General features: G+C 38.5%; 5 protein-coding genes across 8 annotated transcripts; 1 reads left to right on the top strand and 4 right to left on the bottom strand.

The window, feature by feature from the left end:
* Positions 1-610: 610 nt before the first annotated feature.
* Positions 611-4,832, bottom strand: LOC140761671 (pentatricopeptide repeat-containing protein At2g03880, mitochondrial). Of its 4 annotated transcripts, none has more exons than XR_012104599.1 (2): positions 1,596-4,651; positions 611-1,434 (listed from the first exon to the last, which is right to left on the bottom strand). XR_012104599.1 is itself a non-coding variant. In XM_073099101.1 (2 exons), the coding sequence occupies exons 1-2, from the start codon at positions 4,286-4,288 to the stop codon at positions 1,692-1,694; spliced, it is 2,475 nt and encodes an 824-aa protein (XP_072955202.1). In that variant the 5' UTR covers positions 4,289-4,430; the 3' UTR covers positions 611-1,691. The 4 variants fall into 4 exon arrangements, 2 of the variants coding, with proteins under 2 accessions (XP_072955202.1, XP_072955201.1); XR_012104600.1 differs by having other exon boundaries at positions 611-1,215; XM_073099101.1 differs by having other exon boundaries at positions 611-4,151; positions 4,274-4,430.
* Positions 4,833-6,779: 1,947 nt separating this feature from the next.
* LOC140761062 (heat shock cognate 70 kDa protein) lies at positions 6,780-10,049 on the top strand. Its single transcript, XM_073098239.1, has 2 exons — positions 6,780-7,175; positions 8,110-10,049. Exons 1-2 carry the CDS (start codon positions 6,962-6,964, stop codon positions 9,843-9,845), a joined length of 1,950 nt encoding a protein of 649 aa, XP_072954340.1. The 5' UTR covers positions 6,780-6,961; the 3' UTR covers positions 9,846-10,049.
* Positions 10,050-10,365: 316 nt separating this feature from the next.
* Positions 10,366-12,989, bottom strand: LOC140761063 (uncharacterized). Its single transcript, XM_073098240.1, has one exon. The coding sequence runs from the start codon at positions 12,263-12,265 to the stop codon at positions 10,727-10,729; it is 1,539 nt and encodes a 512-aa protein (XP_072954341.1). The 5' UTR covers positions 12,266-12,989; the 3' UTR covers positions 10,366-10,726.
* Positions 12,990-19,475: 6,486 nt separating this feature from the next.
* LOC140761800 (vacuolar protein sorting-associated protein 2 homolog 1) lies at positions 19,476-23,401 on the bottom strand. The gene is made up of 5 exons (XM_073099298.1): positions 23,209-23,401; positions 21,982-22,112; positions 20,477-20,581; positions 19,824-20,084; positions 19,476-19,740 (listed from the first exon to the last, which is right to left on the bottom strand). Exons 1-5 carry the CDS (start codon positions 23,243-23,245, stop codon positions 19,603-19,605), a joined length of 672 nt encoding a protein of 223 aa, XP_072955399.1. The 5' UTR covers positions 23,246-23,401; the 3' UTR covers positions 19,476-19,602.
* A 580-nt stretch (positions 23,402-23,981) lies between these two features.
* LOC140761275 (WUSCHEL-related homeobox 2) lies at positions 23,982-25,476 on the bottom strand. The gene is made up of 2 exons (XM_073098542.1): positions 25,137-25,476; positions 23,982-24,502 (listed from the first exon to the last, which is right to left on the bottom strand). The coding sequence occupies exons 1-2, from the start codon at positions 25,474-25,476 to the stop codon at positions 24,063-24,065; spliced, it is 780 nt and encodes a 259-aa protein (XP_072954643.1). The 3' UTR covers positions 23,982-24,062.

Below are 25,476 nucleotides of genomic sequence, written 5' to 3'. Positions count from 1 at the left end.
ATATTATTGGATTGTCAGTATACATAGGAGAAGTCTCTCTTAATAAAAATTTTAGACATGCGGTCCATTTGGGAGCATTTATACTAATTATTATTTTCAAAGTAGGGAAATTGGATGCGCATTTTGTATATTCTATTAAAAAAATATCGTATGTAGTGTTAAAAATATATAAACTCATTTTTAAGAGCTAAATTTTATTATTATTGAAATTTAAGAGCTTTTTAGTGAAAATACTCCCACTCTTTTTTAATGAAATAGTTGCACTGAGATGCAACTAGTTTCACAAATAAAAAGTTGTTCTTACTTTTGTTCAAAGTAGTTTTCCTCACCTGTTTCTTGATTTCATCTTTAACTTCGTTTTGCAGAAATTTGCTCTTTTTCATTTTGTTCTGAAGTACTGGTCTTAATCTTAATATGAAGGCTAGTGATTTGAAAAGATTTCTGGGCCTGCATATTATCATACGTAATTTGAAAGATTGGATTAGACCCAATTCTTTAATGTTGGGCCAAGATTAGTCAAAGTTCTGGCCCAATCACTAATTTCTCAATGCTTCATTCCGTGCTTTTTCCCGGACTCATCAACAAAGATAGCACCATGACTGATCATTATAAAATATCATAAAGCGACATATTATCCCAAATATAACAACTAAATTCAATAACATCAAGTTAATATTAGATTCCCTACATCATATGACTACGAATCCAAAATAACTATCAAGAAACTAAGAACAACGGCTGCAACTCTACCTAGATACTACGTCTCTCCATCAAAACAAGATAAAGAAAGAGCCGGCCAAGGGGAAGGCAATCAGCAACGCCATGGAGACTGGGTGCAAGACAGTGGCGCCGCTCCCCTGTGGTGCTTCAGCAGGCGGGTTCGTCACTGACGACGGGGATGGAGATGGAGCACCCGATGGAGGTGGCGATGTCGATGGCGCAGGAGCCTGTGACGGTGCTGAGATGTTCCCCTGCTTCGGGGAGCATGAGAACCCAGTTTGAGCGAGTAGTCCAAGCACCATTGTAGCCACAAAGAAGGACTTCAATGAAAACTCCATAATGAGAGAGAAGAAAGCGAAGGGAAAAGGAGAGAATTTGTTAGTTTTGGAGTGGGGAGGGGAGGGGTTTATATAGGAGTTAGTTAGTAGTCCGCGGTCATTGGAGCTCTATTCAAAGCGATCTCTATTGTCTTCCGATAGGGATAAGATGATCATCCTGCAGTTAATATCTTCAAAGATTCTGTTAGAGCTGTATCAACTGAGATCTTGATTGATCCATATCCGGTTAGATAAAATAACAGAACTAGAGAAGGAAAGATCCATAGGAAAATGAAGTTATGATTGGCTAGTATGTAATTCGTTAAGATACGATCCAAATCTAAGGCTGGCGTTATTAGTTTGTTGCTTATGATCCAGAAGAGCAGGTTACATCCACCTGTGCATTCCATATGAATGCTATGCGAAGTTAGCAGCTAAGCAGAATAGAGGTTAATCTAGAATTACATAACTAGAAAAACAAAAACAGAGGAAATTTTTAATATGAAACGAGCTTCAGAATTAATAGTTTATTGATAAAACAATCAAAGAATTACTGACCATGAGTGGTGTTTGTGTTGTTCCAAAAGAAAGGGCTGGAGGTGAGGGCATAGAGATCCTCTTTCAATATAATGGGACATTTTTCGCAGTATATGTTCACCAAAAATCTGAACAGGAACAATCTCCGCCTTTAAAGTGGTGGAACCGATAAGGATCCCTCAGAACAATTTGACGATCGACCACCGCACTAACCAACTTGAATACCAAATGGCAATCCCCGCAGACCCGAAGGTTCTTAAATATCCTTACTGTAGATCCTTCTGGCGTGGTCATCAGACCGTAAGCCAAGGCAAGCTTCTCGCTGTGGTTCCAAAGATTCTGTTCTTTTTGCTCTTCATCCGTGTCATGCAATGCGAAGGAGGTGTCGGCAACGTAACCCACTTGTTTAACCTTCAGCATGATTTCTTCCAGCTTTGCATAAATCTGTTTTGCTAGCCTGTGAGTCTTGTCCCCTGTGCCAAATGAGCTTATCTCATTCTTTAGCTTAATCCAACTGCAAGCCGGTCTCTTTTTCAGATTAATTGACTTCATATGTCTCCTCAGGTCGTTGACTTCTTCCCATCTTCCAGTGGTCGCATATAAGTTAGATAGAAGAACATAAGCTGAATCATCTGTTGGATCCAGTTCAAGAAGGCGCTTGGCAGCCTTCCTCCCAACGTCCAGATTTTTGTAAGTTCTACTGGAAGACAATAAACTACGCCAAATTAGATCATTTGGAAGGATGGGCATATCTTCAATAAACTTATCTGCTTCGATAAGCCTCCCAAGACGTCCAAGGAGATCTACCATACAAACACAGTGCTCTATCCCAGGGGATATACCAAATTCAGAAGTCATAGCATTAAAATAATCAAGAGACTTGTGTACTAGACCGCCATGATTGCATGCAGAAAGAAGAGCAACAAATGTCACATAGTCAGGCTTTTGTCCAATGCAAACCATTTGTTTGAACGTATCCTCAGCTTCCTCAGAACAACCATTTCTTGCATACCCTGATATCAAAATATTCCAAGACTGCCGAGGTCGGTTTGCTGGCTCAGGTAATAGTTTCAGCATTTCATCCATGTTTCCGCACTTGCTGTACATATCCATTGCAGCATTAATCACATGAATGTCTGAATCAAATCCAAGTTTAATACTAAGACTCTGAAGCTGTTGGCCTTCCTCAAGTGATGCCAGGCTTGCGCTGGCAGCTAGGCCTCCAGAGAGGCTAAACTGATCTATTTTGTTACCATCATATCTCATTCCTATCAATAGCTTTAGAGCATCCTCTCCCTGACCGTGTTGAGCTTTTGCAGCAATTATAGCATTCCATGTAACTGCAGTTTTGATAACCGTCCTATCAAAGATTGCACTACTAGATTTGAAGTCACCGCACCTTGCATACATTGTGATCAGAGAGTTATTAACGTATTCATCTGATTCAAAACCACCGGACACTATATGTGCATGGAAGGGCATTCCGTAATTCAGCAAATCATGTGAAGACAAGAAGGCACCAAGGATATTCACCAGAGTAATGTAGTTTAACTTTATGCCAGATCCTATCATCCAAGCAAATACTTGCATTGCTTTCATCAGCTCCTCATTCTCTACATGTCCTCCTATAAGGGCATTGCATGAAATCACATCAATAGTGGGCATTGTTTGAAACACCATGTCAGCTTCTTGCATGGAATTGCATTTACTGTACATGGTAATCAGTGCATTACCCAAAAACAAGTTATCATGAAGACCATTATGAATTATCAAGGCATGAACCACCCTGCCATCCTTTAGAGCTTCAGGACATGAACATGCAGCCAATGCGCTAGCAAATGTCATATGATTAGCCCCTTCATTTGCTCGAAGTAGTTGACCAAGGATCTTCAAAGCAGCAATACGGTCCCCTGTCTGTGCATAGGATCCTATCATACTATTCCATGAAATTAAATCCCTTTTGGGCATGGTACAAAATAGAAATGCTGCATCATCATCCTCTCCAGACATGGAATACATATTAATAAGTGTGTTACTAACTGAAACAAACGAATGAAGACCATCCTTGACAGCAAGAGCATGAAGTCCCATACCCCACTTCAAGTGGTTGAAGGAAGCACAAACTGATATCAAGCTGGACAGAGTTGTTGCATCAGGCCTCAATTTAAAATGGCGCATATCAGAAAATAACTGAAAGGACTCATGAGACATGCCCTCGCGCGAGTACATCGATATCATTGAATTCCACGATATTGTGTCACGCAATTTCATCCGATCAAAGAGTAGCTCAGCTTCTCTGATTCTTCCCATATTACCAAATAGAGTGATGAGAGAATTCGCCACTGACACATCCGTCTCAAACCCAGAAACCACAATATGAGCCACAACCTGGAGGCTCAGCATCTCAATCGCGAGCATCCCACATGAGCTGATTGTTGCCGTAAAGGAATTTTCATTGCAAACAACACCGTCCTTTCTCATATTCCGATATGCTTGCAGGGCTTCCTCCGGATACCCATTTCCGGATAAGCTCACCATCAATGCTGTCCAAGACACGACATTCCTCTCAGGCATCTCCTGGAAAAATCGCCGAGCATCAGAGACTAACCCGCGACTACCATACAAATGCAAAAGCGCAGTACCAACATACACATTACTCATCAACCCAACTTTTAACACAAAAGCATGGATCTCAATACCTTGCACACCAACATCTGTCCAACGGTTACATGCAGTCACAAGGCTCGCGAGCACGAAACCGTTGGGCTCCACGCCTTCTTCTCTCATCTCCCTGAACAATTCAGTCGCTTGGGTAAAGCGACCAGCTCGAACACAGCCAGATATTGCCGTGTTCCACGACGCGTCGTTTCTCTGAGGCAATTGGTCGAACACCGAGAGCGCGCCATCCGCATTGCCGAATCTAAAGTACATGCTGACCAGGGTGTTGTAGTGGAAGGGGCTGAGGGGGAGGGAATGCCTGAGAGCGAGGCCATGGACTGCTCTTCCGACGATTGGCTTCGAAATCTCCGAGAAGCCCTTTTGAGGGAAGAAGGAGATGTCGGGGTTCGGGTGGTCGGCGAGGATGGGGAGGAGGCCATTTGCGGCGGGATCTGCAGGTGGGCATGAGATAGCGGAGAGGTTTCGGGTCGTGAAGGAGGAAGGAGAGGACGTGGCGAAGGTAGAGTTGAGGTGGACTTGTGCTATCTTCTTGCACAACTTAGCCAGTTCGCCGATCGTAGAGTAGGTTCGCTGAACCCTTTGTATTCAAACGATTCGACTATTTTACCTTTTCTTTCTAGGATTATAACCAAGCTTGCTTTAATTTTGAGGGGATCCGTACGATGATGTGTTAGCGGGTATTATCTCAACACCATCATTCTATCACATTCTCAGTTAATGGTAATTGTGGAATTTTAGTTAAGCTTTTATAAATTTATAAGTTTTTCATGCAATACATTATATTCACCAATCGCATTATAAAAAGAATTTGTGAAAAAAAATTTGCCCTTATATATTTTTTTTACCTCATTTATTTTACCTTTTACATTTTAGAAATATAAATATTTAAACAAAAGATAATATGAAAAACAAAATGGTCAAATATTTAATAATTTGTTAAAAGAATTATCTTTATGGTTAGTTTGACTAATAGTTTCACATAAAATGGTACTGTAAAAAAAAAAAAAATCTAAGTGTGCTAATAAAAACTAGGAAATTTGCATAGTACATAACAGGGTTTCGAACTCATTTTCAGTTTTCTTTGCACATAAGAGAATTTTTTATTCTCTTTCTAAGTTTGCTCTTATGTTATTTATTATCTTATTAAACACTAGTTGAATACTATAATACAAAGAGAAGTGTTACTATACTCTTCTTTTTCTTCTTCTCTTACTGCTTCTTTTCTACATCTTTTATCTCATATTTTTTTTATACAAGTCTCTCTAATTACTATTTAATTAATAAAATAAAAGACTAATCAAAAAAACTTTAAAATTTATAAACCAATTGTGAAATTCATAAATTAATTATAAAATTTATAAATTAACTATATACCTAATACAAAATTATATGGTAAAATAAATATATGTCTCCTATTTTAGGTACTCATAGCACCAATATACTCTTTTTCTGAAAAAAAATTATTATAATAGTTAATTTTTTTAGCTCCATCAATTGGAAAAAAAATATGGTGTACACTTAACAAATTGTTGGATTAAAAATTTGTGTTCATAATCATTAAAAAAGTATTAATGATTATAAAATGTCTCCAAAAATTTTAATAAAGTAGCATCTTACTTCTCTTCACCCTCCTCCTATGACTTTAATTCACAGTTTATTTACAAAATTCATAATTAATTTATAAAATTGTTTACTCTACTCTTTTTTCTATTTATTTTTATATATTTCACACATTCACCATTTTATTTTATTTTATACGAGAGACTTGTACAGAATTATTTCATGTGAAAAAAAACAAAGAAGCTTAGTAAATATAATTATTGAATATTATAAATTAACTAAGAAATTTAAAAGTTACTGCAAAATTCTCACATTAACTATATACATAGTATGAAATTACACGATAAAATAAATATTTCTATCTTTTTTTTAGTTACTTATTGCACTAATATTCTCTCTTTTTAAAAGATTAATTAGAATAGTTGATTATTTTAGCACTTTCAATTAGAGAAAAAACTCCTTTATACTTAAAAAATTTTGTTTGATAAATAAAATTAATTATAATTAGATACCACAACTTAAATGCAACATAAATTAATCTTTTTTCAGCAAAAAATATACTAAATAAAAGAAGAAGATTAGAGACACTAAATAATAGAGGGGTAAATTTGAAAGGAAAAAAAAAACAGGTGTAAGTAATAAAAATAAAAGATTAATGTGTTTTTATGCAAATTTTTCCATAAGAATTTGGAAGGTAAATTAGAATTTTCTGGTTATAAGTATTACTTCGTCGTTTAGCTCCGAACCATTAGAAGCTACTAGAGACCGGCGTCTTTACAATTTGAAATCAAGTCGTTCACGAGCCGAGCACGATGACTCCTATTGGACATTTGGACTACCGACTTTCCGCCTCATAATTCATAAACCGTGTGAGAGAGGTTTCTAGAAACCACTAGATCCGCCCCGAACCATCTTATACCGTCCGACCCCCCTCCCCATCTACTCTCCATCGTCAATCCGACGGCTCAGGGTTCCCCAATTCGAACCTTCCGGAAACCATCATCTTCCTATATCTGCACCCTGCCCCTCGTTTCCTCCTCACTCGTAGCTCTGTTTTGAGATCTTTTGTGTTCTTAAGCGATCAAAGCTCTCGAGCTTTTCTAGTTCTTCTGTTTTTGTCTGATTTCGACCAAGTTCTCGACTGATTCATGGCGGGGAAGGGCGAGGGACCGGCGATCGGGATCGATCTCGGGACGACCTACTCGTGCGTTGGGGTTTGGCAACACGATCGCGTTGAGATCATCGCTAATGATCAGGGGAATCGCACCACGCCTTCCTATGTCGCTTTCACCGACACGGAGAGGCTCATCGGCGATGCTGCCAAGAACCAGGTTGCCATGAACCCCATCAATACCGTTTTTGGTGAGTTTCTGGTCTTGTATTTCGGTTGAAGTGTTTGTTCCCGCTATGAAAAGATGCGATTAGTGTATCGGGTTTATTTGCGTTCGGTTTCCAAGTTGTCTCTTTTTTGTGGTTAGACGAGAGTTTGTGCTCTGGTGGTCTATTGGATCGAGTAATTGAATTAGATCAGACGGTCTGCAATTTTATTGCATTATCCATCGTGATTTATTTTTATCTCGTAGATTTCGATTCCGTGAAAATAAAGACCCTGTGAAAAAGTATGATTTATTTGACATGTAGGTTAATTATATTTTTGACCCCTCAAGTTCCCCATAAAAATAGTTGAATACATAAATCTCCTGAAATATCTAATTGTTTTAGTAATTTTTTTTAAAAATTTCGTTGTTTTAGGTTAGAAGTGAATTATAAAATGATTAGAGAAATTAATTTAGAATTTAGTATTATAAAAGTTATCACAGAGTTTACTAAAATAGATCAATATGAAGGGAAGAATGAGGAAGTGGATGTATTTTAATCCACGAAAAATTTAAATTATTTTATAAAAAATTTAGTAATATAAATAAGTAGTTTTATAGTTGTATTTGTCTTTTTTTTTCCTTGGAAAAGTGAAAGTCATATCGAGTGATAGAAAGACGAGAAGAGAGAGTTACGATGCAATTATCTTCCTATAAATTTGCAAAAATATAGGGATTTCTTTGGTAAAAAAATTAAAATTTGATGCAATTGCATAAGATTGCAAAGCGGTGGTTAAATTTTTTTATGTTGCACATGATTCTGATTTTGTTCTTTTTTATGATGTAATTTTCGAAAAGGACCGTTAAATCTTATAAATTCTTATGATCTAATTTTGCAATAGTTAAGCAACATGGGTTATAATTTGTTCGGTGTTTTGGTTGTAATTTCCGTTTTGTTTTCCCGCCTTTTCTTGGAACAGATGCAAAGCGTTTGATCGGCAGGCGCTACTCCGACCCCTCCGTCCAAAGCGATATGAAACTCTGGCCCTTCAAGGTCATCCCCGGCCCTGGCGATAAGCCCATGATCGTAGTCCAGTACAAGGGCGAGGAGAAGCAGTTCGCCGCCGAGGAGATCTCCTCCATGGTCCTCACAAAGATGCGGGAAATCGCAGAGGCTTACCTCGGCTCCACCGTCAAGAACGCCGTCGTTACCGTCCCAGCCTACTTCAACGACTCCCAGCGCCAGGCCACCAAGGACGCCGGCGTCATCGCGGGCCTCAACGTCCTGCGCATCATCAACGAGCCGACTGCGGCTGCCATCGCTTACGGCCTCGACAAGAAGGCCAGCAGCTCTGGTGAGAAGAACGTGCTAATTTTCGACCTCGGAGGCGGGACCTTCGATGTTTCCCTTCTTACGATCGAAGAAGGAATCTTTGAAGTGAAGGCGACGGCAGGTGATACCCACCTCGGAGGAGAAGACTTCGACAATAGAATGGTGAACCATTTCGTTCAGGAATTCAAGAGGAAGCACAAGAAAGACATTAGCGGCAATCCGAGAGCTCTAAGGAGGCTAAGGACTGCTTGCGAAAGGGCGAAGAGGACTCTCTCCTCCACAGCCCAGACTACCATTGAGATCGATTCTCTTTATGAAGGCATTGATTTCTACACCACCATTACAAGAGCTAGATTCGAGGAGCTCAACATGGACCTATTCAGGAAGTGTATGGAGCCAGTGGAGAAGTGTCTGAGGGACGCCAAGATGGACAAGAGCAGCATCCACGATGTCGTCCTCGTCGGAGGCTCAACACGGATTCCCAAAGTGCAGCAGCTGCTGCAGGACTTCTTCAACGGCAAGGAGCTTTGCAAGAGCATCAACCCTGATGAGGCCGTCGCCTACGGTGCGGCCGTTCAAGCCGCCATCCTGAGCGGTGAGGGCAATGAGAAGGTCCAGGACTTGCTTCTTCTCGATGTCACTCCTCTCTCCCTTGGTTTAGAGACGGCCGGCGGCGTCATGACAGTCTTAATTCCGAGGAACACGACCATCCCCACCAAGAAGGAGCAGGTGTTTTCCACCTACTCTGACAACCAACCTGGTGTTCTGATCCAAGTTTACGAGGGTGAGAGAGCCAGGACCAAAGACAACAACCTTCTCGGAAAATTTGAACTCTCCGGCATTCCTCCGGCTCCGAGGGGTGTTCCCCAAATCAATGTCTGCTTTGATATAGATGCTAATGGCATTCTCAACGTCTCGGCCGAGGACAAGACCACCGGTCAGAAGAACAAGATCACCATCACCAACGACAAGGGCCGGCTGAGCAAGGACGAGATCGAGAAGATGGTCCAGGAGGCCGAGAAATACAAAGCTGAGGACGAGGAGCACAAGAAGAAGGTGGACGCCAAGAACGCGCTGGAGAACTACGCATACAACATGAGGAACACCATCAAGGACGAGAAGATCGCCTCCAAGCTGCCGCCCGCAGACAAGAAGAAGATCGAGGATGCCATTGAGCAGGCCATCAGCTGGCTCGATAGCAACCAATTGGCAGAAGCTGACGAGTTTGAGGATAAGATGAAGGAATTGGAGAGCATCTGCAACCCCATCATCGCGAAGATGTATCAGGGTGCGGGAGACGGCATGGCCGGAGGCATGGATGAGGACGGGCCGACAACAGGTGGTACCAGTGGTGCAGGCCCCAAGATCGAGGAGGTTGATTAAGGAGTTAGAATAGTCGTGTCTCTGGGATGTTTCAATGTTCAGTAATTCCTTTTTTCCCCCTTTTATTATGGTTGTCTCTTTGCTCTCTGTCCGGTGAGTTGTTGGTTTGATGTTTTAGGGTGGGGGGACTCTGCTTGGGTTAGTTCTTAGAGTTTGTAACTACTTCGCGTTGGGAGTAATTTAAGCACATATCATTCCTCTGTATGAACCGATTGTGAGTTCTTTCTAAGCACGTATTTATTCGTCTATATGATAAGATTGTGAGTTAAGGACATAACAATCCCTTTATATGAAAAGATTGTTCATGCGACGGAGGAGAATAGTATAATACTTCTATGCATCAAGATGCAATTTTCCAGCTAAGTTCATGCAATGCAGAAATTTCCAACATTGTGAAGCCACACATATCTCTTCATGACACACTACCAGTTTCCAACTGAGCTGGTTAGTGAATCCAGTATCACAGAGAAGTGATAGAATGACATTCCATAACAAAAGACGAATCTTACCAAGGCAAACAAGTCTGAAATGTTAAATCGATTACAATAATCTGACTACATACTGAACATGCTGAACAACTGCAACTTCATTAACTACTATTATCTGTCTATACACATTTCTCTCATGTAAAAGTACCGGCAGAAGAGATCTAAAGGAGAAATGTTTACTGCTTTTCACCTGACCCACTTAAACAAGCAGGTGAGCATGGATGTTACCATCTTTTGATAACATTCAAATGAGCATGATTGGAGAATTCTACTAGTCAATCCAATCATATGCTGAGGAACACCAAAATATTGCATGAAACAGTTTATATAAGAAATGGAAACCTGTAAGACAACTATCAACGATGCACGTAACAACACTATATCAGCAGTTACTCAGGTCAGCATGAGATCATTAGATCCAAGGTGAGGAGGGCGCATGCAAACACGAACTTCGTGTTCTTCCGGTCCCGATCGATGTTTTGGAACCATAATTTCAAGCACTGCACTAGTTTCATCATAGTAAGCTTCCAGCTTAGCATCTTCTGGGATACGTGTGGCAAGTGGTATTTCTCTTATGAACTCCCCTGGAGGACAGTGCTCTGGAGAAGGGTCTGTCAATTTGAAGGTCCTGTCGTGCCTCTTTATGAATGGCATACGAGCCGTACTAACACAAAGAATCTTCACTATCCCGTGAGTAAGATTGTTCCTCCACGAGACCTTCACCCTCTGCTGATCAGCAAAAGGCAAGCTGACCAAAATCAGGTACCCTTCTGCATCCTCATAGATCGATTTTGCGGCAGTCACTGGTCCGCTTGCCTGCCTCATGACACCGCTGAACTCATTTAGCCATAATGGCTCCATAGGGTGCATCTCCACATCTTGGGTTCTCTCTGAACAAGAATTCAATGGTAAGAAGCACTCCTCGTCCATTCCATGTGGAAAGAGGTCCTTTCTGCGTTTGGTACAAACCGAGGAGAGATCCATTCCATCATTTCCAGAATGATTGGATGGGGATGATAGGTTCAAGCCCGAACCATTAAGCAGCTTCCTTGAATTCGATTGTGAATTGTTCTTGAGAGGCGGTGCCGGCCTTTCAAGCTCAAATTCAGTATTGGGAAGATTCCTCCATGACCCAAAATCGCTAGCTTCAGGAGGGATTGAAAAGTTTACCTCCCTTCCCGTAAGCTCCATCCATTTCTTGCGGTCTAATTCAGTAACAATTGACAGATTTGGTGACCTCAAGACCTCGATCCCATGGACGCACTGAGGGTTCGACAGTCCCCGATAGTGCTTGCGCTGCATCCTGTGGGACCGGACGAAGCCCTTGTCGACACTGAAAGGGAATTGCGGCTCACCAAGGCGTGAGTGCCCATTCATATAGCTCCTCAGCTGCATCTTGCCCAGTGCATTCTCGGGCCTCTCCTTGAAGACCCACATGTACATGTTCTCCATATCATGCTGGACGAGGAAGACATCAAGCCGCAGGTCGGACTTGTCAAACCCCGAGACCCCGTTGGCGTCCCGGATGACCTTGTTCTTGGACTTCTCACTTATAGCAGGTTTGAAATAGAAATTGAAGAAGAACCATGCACCCCAGATGCTATCTCCTCTCTTTGCACACTTGCGGTTGCCGACCTTTGGGAGGTTCAACATGGCATCTGCCTCATAGATCTGCTGCCCGAGGCCAACGTCCAACATATCACAAGGATCCGAGTTCCACGACTGTGGACGAGGAGAGTGCTCAGCGGAGAAGGGCAGGTTGATGTCAGGTGGACCCACAAGAGCAATCTGAGAGCGCTGCTGGACCAACAGCTCATGGTCGCAATCCTCGTGGGAGGAAACCATAGGTGGGGCTCCGGAAGGGTCCATGGAGAGGAGGGTGGAGGGATGGTGGTTCTCCATGGATAGAGTAGTAAGGAGGTCTTCTCCCATGTTTCTTCTTTTTCTCACTGCGTCTCCTTTAATCACCTCCAGCTCCACCTCCTCCTCTTCCTCTAACGCTATCTAATCGGAGGGTTCCGAATGCCGCCGCATTCAATAAACGCATCCCACAGGAAGAATTCACAGGTCCATTCCATAAATCCAACCATCAATTTTCAATAAAAAGAGAAACCCAATAACCCCAAACTCAACCCAGCCCTCCAAAAGAGAAACATAAATAGGGACTTCTCGATCAAAACCACTTAGAAACGAGCAATCACAGGTCCATCAAGTAAACCGACAGCAAATTCCTACGAACCAACAGAAACGCAATTGCCCCCAAACCCAAAATAAACACCAAAACCCCACCCTCTCGTATGACAAACCCTAGAAAGTTAGAATCCTAACTAAACCTAAAAGAACCCTAGAACCAGAAACTGAAATATAACAGTAAAGTTGAGATCTTTCTCCGTTCCCCGTGAAGAAAACCTCCCAAATCCGTTGGAAAAGAGGCTTGCAATGAGCAACTAGATAAATTTCAACCAGCTATCTTAAAAATTGCGAAAAAGAATCGAAGCAAACTTATCCGGATCTCTTCAAGTTTACCTTTTGGAGCTGAACTCGAATCCGGGAGAGTAACCCTTCCCGAGCTCCTACGATTACTTCGCGCCCCATTATATTACAAACAGAGGAACAAAGAGGGAGAGAGAGAGAGGTGAGGGGCAAGGGGATGAGGTATGAACTGTAACGTGGTCTGTTTAAGGAGCCGTCCTCAGTAGCTTCCTCCACCGGATGAGACCGAATTAGCCGTCAGTTGACGGTGACGGCGCAATGCTGTCCTCCTTTTTCTCTTTTGGATTTTTGCCCTTATGCCCCCCAAATTGATACTTATTCATCCCATTTACCCACCACCCCCCAACAAAATTATATACCCAACCTTCCATTTCACACCCCCTACTTTCTCGAATTTAAAGATTCACACCCAATTCGATTATTGCACCTCAAAAAGCCCAAGGAAATGTATATCCTATTACCTGAGACTTTGAGAGGTACGTACGTACGTTTAGTACATTTAGCTTACTTTTAGAAAGGACATTTTGCAAATTATTATTATTTAAGATAAATCATAATTCATACGCAATGCTTTTAACTCAATTTTCACACCAAAATGTAATTATTTAATTAACCATAAATTAGGGATATTATTGAAGTACATAAGAGTAGGTTTGAATTCTAATTATTATAATTACCTTTTTTTTTCTTTAATAATAATAATAATGTTTCTTTATTTTTATCCTTAATGGCATTAGGTTTATCAGTTAGAGGCCGTATCATTCTTTCTCATTATAATGACAAATGGGTCAGCCGAAAGTTGCGTGTCATTGGGAAGACCTTTCTCTTATCTTACTAACCTTCTTTTTTCTCTATCAACTCGAAAGCATCCATCCACCTTATCACCTCTCTCTCTCTCTCTCTCTCTCTCTCTACTTTCTCTCTCTATATGCTTTCTCTCTCCTCTTTTCTCTTATCATGGTGGTTGGTGTGTGCGGTGGACCTTATATGAAGGTCCAAAATAAAATAGCTAATAGTGAGCATCGTCTCTTCCCTATTTGAAAATTCCCATCAACATAAGAGAATAGTATATATTTGAGGTGGACCATAAGCATATACTAAGGCATCGGAGGTTCCCTATAATCCCGGTTGGACGAACATAGCACGGCTCTGATCTTATATTATTAAGACCTTGTTTATTTTAAGAATAATATTAATTCTAGAATAGCCATTCATTTTTGTTATTCTTAGACTGAGGTTTTTATTCCAGAAGTAACTATTTTTTTTTTTTTGTTTACTTGTACTCTGAAATAAAATTATAATAATTATTTTTGATGTGATATAAGGTGAATGGAAAGATGAGAAAAAGCGTTTTATTTTTTATAAAATCACTATAAATAGTATTATATTTTGATATGAAAAGATTGATGGATAGATATCAAGAATAAATTAGTAATTATGTTGATGAATAATATTTATATTCTAGATAGATGTTACTATATATGATATTTAATTGTTATTCTGTAATAAAAAAAATCATTTTGATAACAAACGGGAGCTGAAGAAACACTGTCATCCACTCTTCAACCCTGACCTTCTTATCCATGTTACGTGCGAAAGTGAATAAATTTTAAAATAATAATGATTAAATCATAATCTCATCCATATTATTTTTTATTCGAACTACGGATATTTAATCAAGTATCAAATATATTCATGTTTATTTTCTTGAATTAATATCAAGATATGATAAAGAAAATATCTATATCAATAAGAAAAAGGCAGAGATAGGGTTAATTAATGGTAAATTTGATGCATCCATGGATGTGGAGGATCTGAGCACTTGTGAAACGGTCTTGGAAGAGATAAGCTCATAAGCATATATTGGTTATTCTAAGTTCGTCATATGTGACAACATTGTCTTCTTCTGCAGGCTTTATCTTGGGCAGATCGTATATGTGCATGAAGGTTGGTCAATGGAAACTCTCTCATTAAATGGATGTTTGATGACTTGGTTGGAAAGCGTGCTTGCAAAAAAGAGCTCCACAAATTGTCAACATGGTAGATAACTAAGCAGAAATGATTGATAATGTGATACATATACCTTCTTATTCAACCCGTTGAATTGGGCAACATCCAAAGGCCTTTTTTTCTTTATTTTTTTTAAAAATAAATGTCTTTGGGCAGATAATTCATTCCGTAACGTCTCCTAAGAGAAATATGGATAGGTCTAATCTTTGCGGAAATAATTTAGAATGGTAAGACTGGTTAAATTATGAGTCACGGTGTTGTTACATCTGCTCGTGTAACAAACCCTTATGGAGGGTTAGGGGGAAATTCATTTGGAGCATTCCTAGATTAAGAAATTATCTTGATTATTTATAATTTTCACAAAGGTAGTTGAATCAGAGAAAATATATGCCCTAATTTTATAATTTGCTTTAAGCTATATCTCTTTTTTAGAGATAAATTATTAATTTGTTAGATAAATTACAATTTAACTCCGTATGATTTGTGACCAAAATTGTTTATGTGTTTTCCATCGATGTTATTGCCATCATCTCCTTCTTTGCCTGTCACTCATCTTCTAGATCTTCTCTCCACCCTTGTCGAATCTGGCCATGCCGCCCTTCCACCTCTTTCCCTCTTAGAGGAGGTAGATTAGTTGTTGTATCTCGCCTCCTTTTCTTTTCTTTTTTACGCTCGATCTGCTACCGTAGAAGTTGATCTGCTACCGTTGACCTCACTCACTCATTGGTGCCCATCTACCTATTGGCATCACCGCCATGCCAGGTAGGTGACGTTTGTATTTTTATTGATTTCTGTTTGGTTGTAGATGTCATGCTTTTTAGGAATCCGATATTATTTTATTTTGCCATATTATTGATTTAAAGTGTTGTATGTCTTTTTTATTTTTGGTGAGTAATCTTTGATTCTCCTATCTTTGAAAATTCCCATGATCATGTCTTAAACTACTGGATTGACGGAACCTGTAAGCTGACTCAAAGCTTTTCGCTTGTGAAAATTTCTTAGGCTGTTCTTTATCTTAATTTTGTATTGTGCCCCCGACTTGATGTTTTGTTTCAAATTACTGGACTATCTATTATAGGCCAAATGTGAGACTAATGTCAAAAAATCGTCACTCTATTCTTTCTCTTTTCCGTGTCTCAGATTGTATTGATATAACTATTAATAGTTAATAAATTAACCTGTTTACAAGCTTCCTCTCAAAAAGGCAAAAAAAAAAAACTATGTATGATTTGTGAATAGTTATAGATAGTTTGGCCATTTAGTAAATTGCTTTTAAAGAAATATGAATACCATTCAATAAAATTGATTTTAGCATTTGAACTATTAGACCTTGTTTGGCTAGTTTATAAACCTTAAAAGGCGAATAAGAAATTTATGCATAAGTTCTTAAATTTGAAGGAGAGAGAGTAAGTAAATACGAGCTAAAATCACAAAGAATAAAGTGTTGGATCTTAGTACTAACCAACAATTATTTTAACTTGTAACTTTAGATACTTAAATGCTTATTAATGGTTGCAGTGAGACACTAAGGGAAATGCTGGTAGAAAGTAATGAAAGTTTTGAAGAGCACAGGATACATCACTAAAAGATCTTAGCCACATTCAATGGACAAACCCCCACATCTCCATCGCTAGTAAACCACAAATGACTCACTCCTAACAAATATAATAGGATTAGTGATTGCAGCTTCTTTAATCCACTTCTTGTAGAAGCACATCAAAAGAGGGCAAAAGTGCACCATTTTCAAGGCCAGGGCTTCATCATTAGTGTTAAATTATTGCACTAGAAAGTGGGATAAAGGAGACCACATTCTAGATAATTATATTGTAATCTTAGTGCTTCCATGTGAATCATTTCAGAAACTTCGCCACCTTCTCTAGTGTACAAACTAAAGTTAGTCATTTATTTATTTATTTATTTGGCATCAACACCCTTTTAGAACATACTATTTACATGTGTAGGTCACAACTTTAGTATTCCTAGTAAATATTGGGATTGATATTTAGTGAATATTTCACTAGAGCATTATACACATAGTTTGGATCCACCAATACCTGCAAAAAATTTGTTAAAAAAACAGAGTAATTAAAAAGCCTTATTAAACTTAAGCAGCAAGGCCTGAAAGAATCATATAGTAGTGATTCTTTGAGTGGGTGGTGAGGTGATGCTGGTATTGGATTGGATTGGATTGGATTCTTAGATCAAATGTTTCTTCTTTTGAGACAATTATTAAGTGGATATGATCAGATGTTTTCCTACTTTCTAGCAGTGGATTAGCAGATAATTGTGCCAATTATGGTCTGCATAATGGAGGCAATAACAGCTACTATCTTGCTGCCATAATATAGTAAGTAAGGGTACATAGCAGTAAGGTTAGATACCAAAAGGATAACATCCTTATGGCTGACTAATGAGATGATAACCTAACAATAACAGATCATTCTAATATACTTAACACACTCATTTATATACAAGAGTCGGTTCAATTAAATGTCTTATATATATATAAAATAAAACTCTACATAGATTCATTGAATTGGAACTTTGGCATTCAAAACTGAGACAGTGTGGGCAGCCCTCTAATTGGCGACAAATCCATGAACCATCCATCATCTCTCTTTGTAGAGATGACCTGAAAACTACTCCTCATTGGATGCCAATACCCACCCATTCAATGAGTGGCTGGCTCCCTTTAGCTTTTCTTGGGATACTCCATTGGTGGCCCAGAAAAGATGCGAAGATATTTGATTAATATATTTTTAGGTAGATTATTTTTTTTAAAAAAAAATACTCATTAAAAAACTTTATGATGATCTATATAACAAAATGTAGAGCATTTAATATATAAAGTAATAAAATACCCTTATTTGAGAACAATGCATCCAGAAAATTAAGAGTATCTTTTTTATCCTTTTACTATTAAATAGATTGGAGTTTAAAATTTAAAAAAAAAAAAGGTACCTACGGGAAATAGAAAAACGCAATAATTCAACTCCATCTCACCTAATCTTTGAGATTAGACACATGAATTCCATGGGCCTTCACCACCACTTGTATCTGACCACTGCTGAGAGGTTAATTATTTAAGCAGTGTTTGGAATCTTTGGAGATTTAGCTTTTAATGCCTGTGTCACGCTTCTCCCTATTGGGTGGCTTCAAGAAACTCCATCCGTTTGGAAATTGAGATATGATAAGATAAAGATTTCTTATGGGATATTCTTTTTTAATCTAATTTCCCCTATTAAGTGTTTGGTGTTTATATATATAAAAAAATATATAATAAAAAGGACAGGTGTTGAGATAAACGTATGGGATAAGATAGTACTTAGTTGCAATAGATAGGATAAAGGGATAAAGCCATAAAGGTGATACTATTATACTATCATGTTATGATTATTCTTAATATTTATGGGCAAAAAGTAATTTACCTTAGTTCACTATATTTACATAATATAGATATCATCACAAATAAACATCTCGTATCAAAATAATTTTTTACAAATATAGTCTAACATAATATATATATGTATATATTAGTGGCCACAAAAGCTCTTTTGGGTCGATGTCAATATAATCCTTTAAATTTAATGCAGGTTATAGTATATAGTTTTTAAGGCCATCCTGGATTGTTGTTACTTTGAGGTCAAGAAATGCTGACGTGGACATTTTACGACTACGACTTAGATATATTGAAATAAGGAACTTATATAAGGCCATAAGGGGTAGAAGGCGACAAGGGACGCATTTGGATTGTTATCAAATCAATCTAGAAGGAATATAAGAAGGATTGCTTTTAATTCTGAGGATCAAAATATAAATTATGTAGGGTTGTTTTACGTAATTGTCACTGCAAAAACTTTTATAACAATATAATGTCTTGTCTATTTATATAACTATCATTTGTAGTTAGTTTTTATAAAATATTCCTAAAAAATTATGGTTGAAGTTAACAAACATGTACAAATGATAGATATATCTTTCTTTGTTGAAGTTTAGAGTATAAAATGGTTATCTTGTCTTGTGATATTGGATAAAAAAATAGGATAACTTTTGAATTATTTTTAATAATTTATACAAGGTGAAATAGTCTCTCTCTCTCTCTCCCTTTTATCTATGAGTTTTAATGATAATTAATTAAGTTTAATAGAACCATATTTTTTTTTGGAAGAGTACAAAGATTTTGGGGGCAGTTATAATATTTAGAAAATATAGTGGTAATTATAATATTTCAAATTCCTAATTATTTATTGTTTGGCTTCCTATATAGATCACATATTTTAGTCGATCACTTAGAAACTAATCTATCTTAAGATTGAAAAAGAAGTAATTGGAAGAGGCATAAATTATTATGGAAAAGCCACAGGTTTAGAATCCAACCCAACCTTTGAAGTGCATATTTTCCCTCCCTAGTAGTAAGTAATAGTTAGTACAGTTCTTAGTATCAGTTAGAAGTAAAAAAAGAATTCTCACTATTTTTCTTCGCATTCATCTGCATCCTTTAATCAAGAAGCAGAGATTGCAGCTGCTACAAACTTGACATTGGCAGTCCTTTTGATCTTTGATAGGTATTAGAGTACATGACGGCCATAGAGCACAATTTATGAGAGACAACACACGCCATACACAATAAAAGATTGGAGGACAGGAACAAATTGACGATCTTCAGAAGGAATCTAAGATAAATTTTCTGTTAACATCAGTTTATAGTACAAGATGCAATAGGAATGGGTTCTTCTGTCAAATCTGTCATGCTCTATAAAGTTTGACTACATTTTTCTCAAATTGTCCAACCTTGCCTGCAAATCATTATCTATTCCACTGTCTTCACTTCCAGCCGTTTCAGCTTGAGCAACCTTGCCAGCAGCGGCTGGTTTAGCAATTGCAGAGGAAGGGGCTGTGAGCAGCTGCATATGTAGCACCGAGAGACAAAAGGTTTCAGCAAATTTTTCTAGAGAAAAGCAAGGTAAGAATGTAAAAGATCTTGTACCTCCGAGTTAATGTCGATGCCAATTTCATCAAGGACTTGGTTTACAAGTTCTTCTGTTTCTTCCTCTTCCTCGTCTCCTTCCAAGGCATCGTCTATGGCATCTCCCATCACCTCACTAACCATTTCCATCTTTTCATTTTGCCGCTCAAATTCCTGCATTATCTTCTGCAGTGCTGGTAAATTCATCTGCCTGTTCATCTGTCCCATCGCCTTGGTAACGCCTTTCATGGCCTCTCCCATAGCTTGGGTCGATTTCAGTGTCTGCAAGTATCAGAAATATTAGGTACCAAAGATAAACCTCTTTTTCAGATAAGCTAGGCAAAGATGCCTGCAATCTCTCTAGAATCCTACCAACTTAGCTAGACAAAGGTGATGACCAAAGTGTTGACAGTCATTTTATTAATGATTGGGCCCCTTCACTGCAAGACAATGCAGAAGCCAATTGACTTTCATGTAGAATATACATAGGTCTGCAAATTGTTAGCCTTACACCTGGTTCAAAATTTACAACAAAGGGGCTTGGTGGACAATAATCACCACTATAAAAAATGGAACTATAGGGATATCAACGGGTTAGAAGCCATCTCACTTCAAGGTAAAGATGTGAATTCAAAATTTCAGAAGACTGCTCATCACAATGTTGATATATTTACCTGAATTCTGAGAGATACTCCTTGGAGTTGTGATTTAAGTGCATAAAACTTTGTGATTTGATGTCTTGTGCGAATGAGATCCTTAGCCATTACTTTTACAGCTCCCTGCAACAAAAATTATACCAGAAGGCAAAACCTAAAAGAGTAAGATACAAGTTAATAAGTACCTCAAAGCAAGACATGCGGTCATGCAACATGAGCTTAGATATATGGTTCTAAAATGACCGAGCCAAACAAGCTAAAAGTCTACCAAACTGGTAAAGTGATGGAGACATTAAATAAAACCACCGCTTGTATGGAAAAATGATGGACAAATTACCATTTTGATCATTAAAAGAAGTAAATCTAGTTACAGATACTCTAGTATAATTAATCCTTCAAGAAAGATAATCGAATAACTAATCAGTAATTATTACCACTAAGAAAACAAAAATATGCAAATATTTGCAGTACCAATTCTGCTTTAGGATGGCCTCTTTAGAGTTTCAGATTTGCACTTTTAGCATTTGACATTACCTTTTTCATTTTTCCAGAAACAACAACCAAGCCTTCAACCAAAAAATTTCATCAGAATTAACATATTCATATTTAAAAAAATTTAGAAAAAATTGACATATGAATCATGAGTCTAAGGGTGAAGGATGTGTAAAATCGCAAATGGATGGCGCGGCACACAACTTAGGTCAATTATCTTTGTCAAGGGACAGAAGGAAGTGAAAAAGAGGAAATCATTGCTCCTATTTACATGATACTGAAGATTGAACAGATATAAACGTGGTTAACTAGTACTCATATGAATACTTGGCAAATAATCTACTTAGAATGGAGAGTACCTAATCAGTATTGCTCCACAGGTTACATGTAGGGGTATCGACGAGCCGAAATTGAGCGAGCTAGGCCTTGCTCGTGTTCAGCTCAGAATTAAATTTAATCGAACTTGAACACGAGCCAATCTAAACAAAATGAACTGAAATCCTAGCTCATGTTCGGCTTGATCATATCTTTGCTCAGTTGGCTAGGGTTAAACTAATAAATTTATAGAACTAAAGATCTAACCATTAATATCAATCTAATGACTAGACTACCTATTAACTAATAATCAATTTTCAACCATTAGAATACCTACTAATATTAATCTAATGTCTTATGTGTGTCTCTCTCTCTATATATATATACCGAACACAAGTGAGCTAAGCTTGCTCTTGTTCAGCGTATTTATATTTTGAGCTCAAAATCTTGGCTCATGTTTGACCCATTTATTAAATAGGTGAGTTGATCTCAAACAAAATTATGAACCGAACACAAATTGATTGTGAACAATGAGCTAAATTGACAGCCCGGCTTAGATGGCACTGAAATCAAATATTTTAGGAAGGACAACGGAGAGTTATTCTTTTTCTGGTTAAGCTATTCTTATCAGAATTTAGATACACTTAACATAAATTTTGCACAATATTCGACATTAGCGATAGAAACCAGTAAAATCATAACTGCAAGAGGATTACCATCTGGCCTTGCTTTGCAGTCTTCTTAATCTCTGCGATAAGCTTCTTCTCCTGGGTTTGCAGCCCTTGTCTCTCCCTTTCTATTTCTCTTATAGATTTATCCAACATTCTCTTGTTCTCCCTCAATATCTCTGTAAATTAACACAGAAACTGTAGGGTACTTTTCTAAAAAAATATAAAACAAAGCATGCATAAAAGCAAGAGATTAAATAGCTATTGGTAAAATTCAAGTTTCACTCAACCATTTTTGTAAGCTCTCTTTGAAGAATATTATGAATTTTTTGGTTTAGTTCCACATTGCTTCAGTATAAAGAGTTATAGAATTACATCTTTTATACAAAGATATATGCTCTTGCACGCATGCCAAAACTTTTGGAGTGCCTTTGTTAGGAAGAGCTCTATGAATGAACATAACTAAACTACATGTACATATATATATATATAGGAGGGGGGGGGGGGGGGGGGGAGAGAGGGAAGAGAACAGAGGAGCATTGGAACGCTTTTTGAGCCGTTTGACCGGTTTGAACCGAGAACAAGGTTTGTTCGGGCATTCGAAGAGAACTTGAACTATCTTCCAATGGAACTTTGGGCGTTTGAAAGCCCGATGTAAAGACAAAATTTCCCTTTGAAAAAATAGTTCTAATTGGTCGCAAAGGTGTTATTTCATTTGGAATGTGTCTCATTAGACAAAGATTTTCATTCCTAAAATACATCACTAAAGCTCTTTAAATAAAGAGGAAGATAGACTTAAACAACAATAATTCAACTCTCATCTTCCTTCTTTCAAACAAAATCATGAATTTCAATCTTTATTCTTAATTTTTTTCTGGTTAGTGATTGGTCCGCAAACCAAAAACCAAATCAGTTAGGAATTACCGTCCTTAAAAACTTGATAGTGAAGACATGTATCCAGAAAATAGGATTTCTAAGAGTCTATATGTCTAAAATAAAGCTACAAGCATCTTGCTTTCCAACCAAAATTTTGATTTCATTCCTCTCTACTACGCGAATGTCCCCAACAGAGACAGATCGAATTCATACTAAATAAACCACAAATGCAAAAGACACAGATTACCTCGCAATCAATCAACTGTTCGTCTAGAAAATTCATTAAAACACACACTTTTTGGTAAAATCCAAGCCAAATTGGAGGGGATAGTCGGATAGACTTTATGGGAATCTAAATCATATATGAGTCAAAGAAATGGGGGATTGGGTGAGTAGTACCGGCTGGGGTTTTCCTTTTCCCGAAGAGAAAACTCATCTTGGAGATTGCTGATCTAATCGCGGTTCTTCTTGCTTTCTTTCTTCTTCGGCCGATTTGGGGGAGCAAATGGATCAAAGACGAGCTCTCCTCCCGTGCCTCGGAAAAAGTTTGCTTCCCCTTCCACCGATAGTAGGTCGCGCGTTCTTTGCACGCGGTAGGTGGAATTTGCTGAATGGCCCTTATTGTTATGGTAATTTCGTTGAAAGCCCTGCTTTATCAATTTGTTACGTTTAACACCCTATATGTTTTTCGTTTTCCGCAGGCCCCCTTCTTTTTTATTATTTGGTTTATTATGGTACACACTATATTATTTCCTTTATTTCTAATTCGATGACAATTTTCGATTATTTAATGAAAATAAAAATCCTTCTTCTTCATCGACTTCAAACCCAATCTAAACCAAAACCCAAACCCAAACCCAAACCCTTCTTCTTCCTCAACTCTAACCTAAACCTAAACTCAAACCATTCTTCTTTCTCAACTCCAACTCAAACATAAATCCAAACCTTTCTTCTTTATCGAGATAAGTGGTAGCTTTTGATCCAGTAACATAGCCATTATTATTTGTCTGCCAATTCACCAGACCGCACGAAATTCCTGCATCAGTGATTGCAAACGATCTACAGCGCATTTAAAGTCCATTCATTGAATTCGTCCATCACAGCAGTATCGTCGTCGACGATCGCATGCAAAGCGTTAACTTCCTCTCCAACAACTAACGCCATAGATTTATTCATGGCATTAATAAAAGTTTCACAAAATAGAGAATGAGGAACAGCGCGAAGTTAAAAGCAAAACACAAAAGCCCAATTGATCATGGCGTAGTCCTCGGAGCACCGAGGAAATTAAAGAACGGCTGGTTCTCGCCGTCCACCTCATCATCTCCTTCCTCGACGCTCCCCGACTCCGCCGAAGCCGATGTCAGCGTGCTTCCAGACCTCTCCTCCAGTTTGTGATCACTTGGGTGCAATGGGAAGAGGTGCAGTGTTTCATGGCTGGTGATGTTATTGGTGTCATGGTCGTAACTGACACCACTGGCATAGTTGTAATAATGTCGGACATGACAAGGTACGTTGTTGTTGTTGTTGTTGTTGTTGTTGTTGGTTTGGTCTGGGCTCTTCTGTTGGGCAGTTTCCATTCTTTGGAATCCAGGTCTTGATCCCCTAGGAAGCACCATGTTAGTGAACTGGGGTTGGTAGAAGCCAACATTGGCAACCTGGGGGAGTGGAGTGGTATAGTATGGACTGCAAACAACTGCAAGAAAGATATATCTCAATGAGCAAGCTACCAAAGGTAGAGAGAGAAAGATGTGAGTTGATGTTCTCTGGGGGTTACATAAGAAAGCAAGGAAAAGACTTGTTGAGTATTTCTTGTCAGCTTAAAGTTGGATAGTTTGTCCAATCTGGTGTAAGATATCTAAAAGCAACTTTAAGGCAATATATGGTGTCTGGAGTTCACTCTCTCTCTCTCTTAGTTGGTGAGAGGAAGAGATGTTGTCTGCTAAAGAAAGAAAAGGACAGATGAAGTAGAGAGAGAGAGAGAGAGAGAGAGAGAGAGAGAGAGAGAGAGAGAGAGAGAGGAAACAGAAGCTGAAACATGAGAATGGAACAGAAACAGAAAGAGGTTTCAAAAAGCAGTCAAACATCAAGTACCATACCAAATAGGGAAAAGATGATCGCCATTAATTATTATAAGATAAAGAGAACAACCACATTGAAGAGAACATCACCAAACACAAGCTCTCTTGTGCACGCAATCCATTAATGGTCATGCAACATTTACTAGTCAACACTAAATGCATGAATTTAATTAAAGAACAGCAATGTCTTGCATGTCGAATAAACTAAACAATTTTCATGTATGGAATTGGAAAAGAGAGAGAAGTCACCATTGTTGCATGCAGGTGGAAAGGAAAGAGGACGATGAGCCGGAGGTGGTGGTTGGGTTGGTGGCGCCTGGTGGAGAAGCCTAGTGAAGTAGGCGAAGCTCTCCTGCTTCTGCTTCTGCCTCTGCCTAGCCTTGTGGTTTTGAAACCAATAGAATACATTCTTCCCTTCTATACTCCCAAACTCCCGCAACTTCCCTGTTATTTGCTGTATCTGCTCCACATTTGGCGTTCTCATCCCTTGCCTATACAGCCCTTCGAGTATAGATATCTGCTCCTTGGTGGGATTCCACCTTGAACTCCCTGAAGAAGTAGGAGAAGAGGACCCTATTGCATCCTCCAT

The sequence above is a fragment of the Typha angustifolia genome, chromosome 6 (genome assembly GCF_048772165.1).
Source record: "Typha angustifolia cultivar Huaian chromosome 6, ASM4877216v1, whole genome shotgun sequence".
NCBI classification, from domain to species: Eukaryota; Viridiplantae; Streptophyta; class Magnoliopsida; order Poales; family Typhaceae; genus Typha; species Typha angustifolia.
Note: the sequence above shows the minus strand (reverse complement) of the source record. Positions and strands in the feature narration are given on the sequence as shown.

What these genes read in the sequence shown, in the direction of transcription:
- LOC140761671 (XM_073099100.1), bottom strand. Translation starts at nt 4,505, where the DNA reads ATGTACTTTAGATTCGGCAATGCGGATGGCGCGCTCTCGGTGTTCGAC.
- LOC140761062 (XM_073098239.1), top strand. Translation starts at nt 6,962, where the DNA reads ATGGCGGGGAAGGGCGAGGGACCGGCGATCGGGATCGATCTCGGGACG. An exon ending in CCCCATCAATACCGTTTTTG is followed by an intron (nt 7,176 to 8,109) that starts GTGAGTTTCTGG and finishes TTCTTGGAACAG; the next exon opens with ATGCAAAGCGTTTGATCGGC.
- LOC140761063 (XM_073098240.1), bottom strand. Translation starts at nt 12,265, where the DNA reads ATGGGAGAAGACCTCCTTACTACTCTATCCATGGAGAACCACCATCCC.
- LOC140761800 (XM_073099298.1), bottom strand. Translation starts at nt 23,245, where the DNA reads ATGAGTTTTCTCTTCGGGAAAAGGAAAACCCCAGCCG. An exon ending in CTGCAAAGCAAGGCCAGATG is followed by an intron (nt 20,582 to 21,981) that starts GTAATCCTCTTG and finishes TTTTTGTTGCAG; the next exon opens with GGAGCTGTAAAAGTAATGGC. An exon ending in GCATCGACATTAACTCGGAG is followed by an intron (nt 19,741 to 19,823) that starts GTACAAGATCTT and finishes CTACATATGCAG; the next exon opens with CTGCTCACAGCCCCTTCCTC.
- LOC140761275 (XM_073098542.1), bottom strand. Translation starts at nt 25,476, where the DNA reads ATGGAGGATGCAATAGGGTCCTCTTCTCCTACTTCTTCAGGGAGTTCA. An exon ending in TCCACCTGCATGCAACAATG is followed by an intron (nt 24,503 to 25,136) that starts GTGACTTCTCTC and finishes TCTTTCTTGCAG; the next exon opens with TTGTTTGCAGTCCATACTAT.